This window comes from Penaeus chinensis, chromosome 17 (assembly GCF_019202785.1).
Source record: "Penaeus chinensis breed Huanghai No. 1 chromosome 17, ASM1920278v2, whole genome shotgun sequence".
Lineage (NCBI taxonomy): Eukaryota > Metazoa > Arthropoda > Malacostraca > Decapoda > Penaeidae > Penaeus > Penaeus chinensis.
Window position 1 is genome coordinate 12,775,103 of NC_061835.1, and position 7,500 is coordinate 12,782,602.

Genomic DNA, 7,500 nt, shown 5'->3' on the forward strand with positions numbered 1-7,500 from the left:
CAACCCCCACAGGCATGTTCCTGTACAGTATATTTACATTTATGTATGCATGTATTTATGTGTGTATGTATGCATGTATAAGCATTAGATTGTCTTTTATGTCTGTAACACTTAAAATATAAAATTCATAACTTTTTTCCTAAATGTATGAATTTTACATAATCATAACAAACACATCTGTTTCACATATTTAGAAAACATTTTCTTATTATTCATATGGAATTTGGCATTTATTTTCTAATGTTTGAGAACATTGTTACAGTTGATTTTGATTTTAAAAGATTGTTAACAAAACAAAATATGTAGTTTTCAGTGTCTTTTTCAGTAAATGTATATAATTTTCTAAAGAAGAAAATGACCAACTGGAGCATAGTTATATGTACATACATGATTATACACATATACAGGCATCTAGAACTTCACATAAATAACCTTAAAATTTTGTTATTTTGTACCTAAGAATGAACATTAAAAATGTTGTTAAGATTTGGATTATATGAAAAAGAATATGAATGTTGACTGTGATAACACGTAGAATTACAAGATGACAGTATATTCACTGTAGATATATGAGCAACCAAATATTGAAGGGTACACATGTTAATTGAAGGGAAGCTCAAGATACATGAAAACTGTTGTCTTTGAAATGTATTATGTTTCGTGACTTCGTATTTATTTTTATGTATTTTGAGATCTGTGTGTTACATTGTAAATCTTCCTTTAGTTATTAATGATTTGTGTCGGTACATTATTGGGTACACTGTTTATGATTTGTATTTATATATATTTGTAATGGACATGCATAGTATATGTGAGTATACACACATACAAACACATACAAACACTTACACACCCACACACACACCCACACACATAAACACACACACACACACACACACACACACACACACACACACACACACACACACACACACACACACACACACACACACACACACACACACACACACACACCCATGCACACATGTATACATATTTACATGCATATTATATACATGTATACATATATAAAGATATATATATATATATATATATATATATATATATATATATATATTTAATATATATATATATATATATATATATATATATATATTTACAATATATATATTATATATATTATATGTATATATTATATATGATTTTATATATATATTAATAATATAAAGTATATATTATATATTATATATATATGTGTGTGTTTGTGTATGTATGTATATATATATATATATATATATTATATATATATATATATATATATATATATATATATATATATATATATATATATATATATATATATATATATATATGTATATACACACACACGTATAAATACTTATAATTCTTAATGATATAATATCAGTTTATATACAACCTTTTACACAAATTCATGAGATTTGTATATATTGTTTATGATTTGTTTACACCGGACTATTATCAGGAAAACAGTATGATTGTGAGCAAAGGAGTGAGTATGTGATACAATACATCTAATATATATATGTTTCTTAACATTATTCACTTACAGTTGCCTACATTTGTATTTGCAATAATATATATTAAGGGGACTTTGGCTTTGATAGATTTTCCTTTAAGAGTGTTGTGATAATTAGATATACGAAAGGCTGGGTTGTATCAGATTTTTTGTAATCTTTATTTTTTGAGTTTTATTGATTTTATAACTATTATTTTTGTTTATATTATTATTGGTACTTTTTCATAATATGTTATGTTTGTTTGTTATCATAATTATTATGGTTCATGATATTGTCTTTATGATTATTATTATTTTTTAATTATTATTATTATTGTTATCACTATTGTTATTATTATTATCATTATTATTATTATCCTTATTATTATTATTAATATAATTATTATTGTTATTTCTATAATTTGTTGTAATTATTATTATCATTATTATTGTTAATATTATTACTATTATTGTTATTCAAATTATCATTATTTAGATCATCACCATTTTTATTATTGTTTCTCTTATTTATATTTGTCATTAGTATCATTGCCGTTATTATATTTACTACCATTTTTTATTATCATTGTTATTTTATTAATTTTCAATGCATCAGTGCATGAACAGTAGCAAATATAGCATTACCTTAGTACCTCAGTGTAATAACATTAATGTTTCTGCTTGTAGATATATCTTTTGTCCCTTCTGTGTTTGTTAACCCTGACTGTGTAGGAGTGTCTCTGTGTGTGCCTCCCGAGGTCATTCATAACTGGAGGAGCTGACCTGCTCATCACCACAAACAGCGGCGCCCATCAACTCTCTGCAGCAGTTCCGCGTCATCACCCAGGATGCCGGGAGAGCCGATTTTGCCGTGTCCATCACTTCCCCGTCAGGCATGCGTGTCCGAGCACACGTAGTCCCAACACATGAGGGATACTTGGTCAACTTCACCCCCACGGAGCTGGGCGAGTACCTGCTCTCCATTCAATTTGGTGGCCAGCCCATCAGTTCCACGCCCTACAGGTTCACATGCACACCTGGCGGGGATGCTTCAGCTGTACGAGCTTGGGGACCAGGCCTAGAAGGGGGTGTAGTATGTCGGCCAGCTGAGTTTGTAATTGACACTAGAGAAGCAGGACAGGGAGGCCTGGGTGTCACAGTGGAAGGGCCCTGTGAGGCAGCCATCAACTGCCGTGATAACGGCGATGGCACATGTGCCGTGGCCTACTTGCCCACAGAGTCTGGTCATTATTCCATCAATATCACCTTCAACGAGAGACACATCCATGGCTCGCCATTCCACGCCTACATCACCCATGACCAGGACCTCAAACAGATCCGTGTCAGCGGGAACGGCATCCAGCCCCACGGTACTTGCTGTGCATCGCTAACGTGTGATTTTCTCAAAGTAGAACCTCTTACGACCCTGATACTCCCCCTTCTCCAATGTAGCGAGTGTTGTTGGAGTTGAATAATAAACCTGCATGTTGTTTTTTGCTTATTTGATTATATATGTTTTCTTTTTTCCAGTTGTATCAGAAATTTGGTTTAGAAACTTCCTAGCATGATGGATGATTTTTTTGTATTTTTTTTTTTTTTTGTATTATTATTTTTGGTGTTACTGTTTTATAGATACTGATTTATTAGTGTTTTTTTTTTGGAAAGCATATGCTATCAAGTATAAGATATGCTAAAGAGTTATAGCTAATGTAGAAATTATTTTATACCATGGAAGTGTGTGAGTTACATTAACTTTTTTTTTTGCTTCATACTAGTTTTACAACAATTTTATCTAATATTTGCATGTAGATTTGAAATGTGTGTGTATGTATGTATGTTAATATATATATGTATATATATGTATATATATATATATATATATATATATATTTATATATGTATATGTGTATGTATGTAAGGATAAATATATATGTATATATATATATATATATATATACACACACATATATATATATATATATATATATATATATATATATATATATATATGTATATATATATAAATATATATATATATATATATATATATATATATATATATATATATATATATATGTATGTATGTATGTATATAAAAAATATATATATATATGCATATATGTATGTATGTATGTATGTGTGTATATATATATGTATGTATGTATGATTGTGTGTATATATGTGTGTGTGTGTGTGTGAGTGTGAGTGTGAGTGTGAGTGTGAGTGTGAGTGTGAGTGTGAGTGTGAGTGTGAGTGTGAGTGTGAGTGTGAGTGTGAGTGAGTGAGTGAGTGAGTGAGTGAGTGAGTGTGTGTGTGTGTGTGTGTGTGTGTGTGTGTGTGTGTGTGTGTGTGTGTGTGTGTGTGTGTGTATGTGTGTGTGTGTGTGTGTGTGTGTGTGTGTGTGTGTGTGTGTGTGTGAGTGTTAGTGTGCGATATGTAAGTGAGAATGTGTAAGTGAGTGAGATTGAGTGTGCATGTGTGCGTGCGTGTGTGTGTGTGTATACTTATTATTATTATTTTTTTTTTCTTGCCGGTGTAGTGCATCAACACAGTTTTAAACTGAATATTTTAAGAAATGATATGTTTTGATGTATGACCTGCATATTAAGATGCATATAGATAGCCTTCTATAATTCTTGAATAGTTTTTTTCCCCCATAAGTTAGTAGATGGTAAAATACATCCCATATAGGCATAGTATCATCGAATGAAATAAAAAGTAATCCTCGGCTCTCTTACCCCAGGCGTGTTTGTGGATTCCCCCACCGACTTCGTCGTGGACACCAGGGCCCTCGCCAACCTGAAGAAAGACACGAAGGGCGGCTTGGACGTGAAGGACGGAAAAGGAGACGGCAAGGTGATGTGCATCATCACCAATCCTTCAGGAACCCGGACAGATTCCTTCCTCAGGCCTCTTACCGATGGAACGTACAAGATATCCTACACGCCGTTTGAAGAAGGTAGGCTTTAGGCGGAGTGGGATGGGGTGGATGGATTAAGGGTTTGTTGGGTTGGTGATGAATGGACAGAAATTGTAAGTGAGGGATATTACAGACATGCACATGCAGACACGCACACACATTTTATATGTACATACATACATATATATATATATATATATATATATATATATATATATATATATATATGTGTGTGTGTGTGTGTGTGTGTGTGTGTGTGTGTGTGTGTGTGTGTGTAGTATATATTTATATAATATATATATATATATATATATATATATATATATATATATATATATATATATATATATATATGTATATATGTATGTATGGATGTATGTATGTATGTAGGTATTTACACAAACAGGTATTAGACATTATCATTATTGGTTGTCATATAGACTAATGATATATTTAATTATTATTGTTCCTATTGGAATTAGACACAGAAAGCTAGTCTTGTCCTATTACCATCTTACTATTACTCAAACTGTCATTTAGCATATAATATTGATTACCAGGAATTGATAGTAATCTTGTACATCCTCTCAGGTCGCCACACTATCGACCTCCTTTATGATGGAGTGCCAGTTCCAGGGTCACCCTTCACAGTCAATGTGCGTCGTGGGTGTGACCCCAACAAGTGCCATGCTTTTGGCCCAGGTCTCGATCGTGGATACGTGAACGAGGTCAATACGTTCACAGTTGAAACAAAAGGTCTGTGTGCAAGCTAGTTGCTCAAAATATTTCTCCGTTGTCTTATGATTTTGGATTCCATTTTTATTGTTCTGTTTCTTCATGTTCCCATGTTATTGTTTTCATTTTTTATATACAATGCATATTTGTCCGTCCTTTGATTGCAGAACAAAATCAACAAATCGCCATTGTATATTTGGCATTCTAGCACTTCATACATCATGACTCTTGCCTTTGAATCTTAACCCATGTACAAACATATGACCCTAGTGAATCTCTTTATCTGACCCAATTTGACTTGCTAATGACCTCCTTCCCATCTCTGAACACAGGTGCTGGAACAGGTGGTTTGGGCCTGGCAATTGAGGGACCATCTGAGGCCAAGATGACATGCAAGGACAACCGTGATGGTTCCTGCACTGTTGAATACATCCCCTTAGAGGCTGGGGACTACGATGTTTCCATTAAGTTTGCTGACCAGAACATTCCAGGATCTCCATTCAAAGTAGGTTTTAGTACTCATTGTTATTAGTTTGTGTGTGTATTTTTGGGGGAGGTTATTATATCTTTGTTTATCTATTTCTGTGAGGGAGAGGGAGAGGGAGAGGGAGAGAACGACACAGGAACAGAAACAAAAACTAAAATAACCTATAGCTAAAATTCACTTCCCCTGAACACAGGTGGGAGTGGACCAGAATGTAGACGCATCCCAGGTCAACGTTTGGGGTTCAGGGCTGGAGCCTGGCAAGGTGCGTGCTGGCGTGCCTCTCACCTTCCACGTCGATGGCTCCAAGTCTGGAAAGGCTCCTCTAGGGGTCAACATCAAGACAGATAAAGGTAGGTGAAAAAGGGGTGAGATTATATATATATATATATATATATATATATATATATATATATATATATTTTTTTTTTTTTTTTTTTTTTTCTGTGAATTGAGGATTAGATTTTAGTGGAAGATATTATTGTTCTATTTATTTTAATTTGTCTTTTGTTATTGATGTTGTAATTAGTGCCATAGTTATTGTTACTTGTGTTAATACTGTTTTTATTACTTTTTTCTTTTTTTTTCCTTTTTCTTTTTTTTCTTTCCTTCTTTCTATATTTATTTCATTCTCCAAACAATAAGGTTACTATGAATAGATGTAAGTAATGATCTGAATGTATATGATTCTCTCTTTCTCACTGTGTCTTTCTTTTATTCTTTCTCAATCCATCTCCCTTATCCCCTCCCATCTTTCTACACTTTTTTCTTTATTTCTCCCATTTTCTTCTTTTGCTGTTGCTTCTCTACCTCCATTCTTTTCTTTCCTCTATCATACCCTCACCCTTTCCTTTCTCCCCTTCATCCATTTCCTTTTCCCTTTCTTTATCTTCCTTTACCTTTCATCCTGTCCCACCACTTCCCACTCCTTCCCACCTGTGTCCCATAACATTCATTTATCCTTCCCTCCCCTCCCCCTCTTCCCTTTCCTCCACTCCCTTTCCCTTCCCCTCCCCCTCCCCCTCTCCTCCCACTCCACTCACCCTCCACTCCCTCCCCCTTCACTCCCTCCCCCTCCACTCTCTTTCCCTCTTCCCCTCCCTTCCAACCATATAATCAACACTTTTCCCTTTGAACACCCTCCCAGGACCACTGCCCAAGTCTCCCGAAATCCGAGACAATGGTGATGGAACCTATGATATCACCTACGTGCCTCATACGGAAGGAACCATGCAGACGGCAGACATCACATGGGGAGGAAAGCCTGTCCCTGGAAGGTAAGCATTGGCAATTGTCATGTCATTAAGCTGCGAGGGGATTCTTGTATTCAGTTTTTATTTTTATTTGTTACTTTGGGAACTTTTCTGGGAGTTTTCTTGTTACCTGCTGTCTTGCAAATTTTTTACGGTTATCATTATTATTCTCTAAATGTAGATATTGAAGTTCGTTGTTCTAGATTTTTTTTCTTGATTGTTGAATAGATTGTCTATTTTGTCTGAATTTTTTTGTCTGTGAATTATGAAGTATGTTTTTTAGACTTAGTGTTTTCTTGACATTTAGTATTAAAGAGTTTGCAATTAACGTCATATTTTCACTGTAGATAGAAGTACTTATTATTTAGCCATATTTTATTGTAGTCTAATTACATATTCTGTGTGTAAGTATGCATATATCCTGATGTATGATAGGTGTCAGCTGAAAATTACAATTATTGCTGGAAATGCATTTCTCTTCCAAGAAATATATGGGCACATTTTTGTATGTTTGATATACACATATTTTAGGAGGGAGATGACTTGACTATTCTCCAGGTGATAATTATCATTGTTTTGTTATTTTAGAAATGTTTAATACTTAATGATG

General features: G+C 33.7%; 1 protein-coding gene across 2 annotated transcripts in view; it reads left to right on the forward strand.

Annotated features, from left to right (window-relative positions):
- LOC125034176 (filamin-A-like) overlaps nt 1-7,500 on the forward strand; it is a gene marked incomplete at its 5' end in the record, with an annotated part of 125,693 nt that overhangs the window by 14,987 nt on the left and 103,206 nt on the right. For both annotated transcript variants that reach the window (XM_047625857.1, XM_047625859.1), the window contains 5 exon segments: nt 4,242-4,457; nt 5,010-5,174; nt 5,486-5,658; nt 5,834-5,990; nt 6,785-6,914. In XM_047625857.1, coding sequence (XP_047481813.1) covers nt 4,242-4,457; nt 5,010-5,174; nt 5,486-5,658; nt 5,834-5,990; nt 6,785-6,914 — 841 coding nt within the window.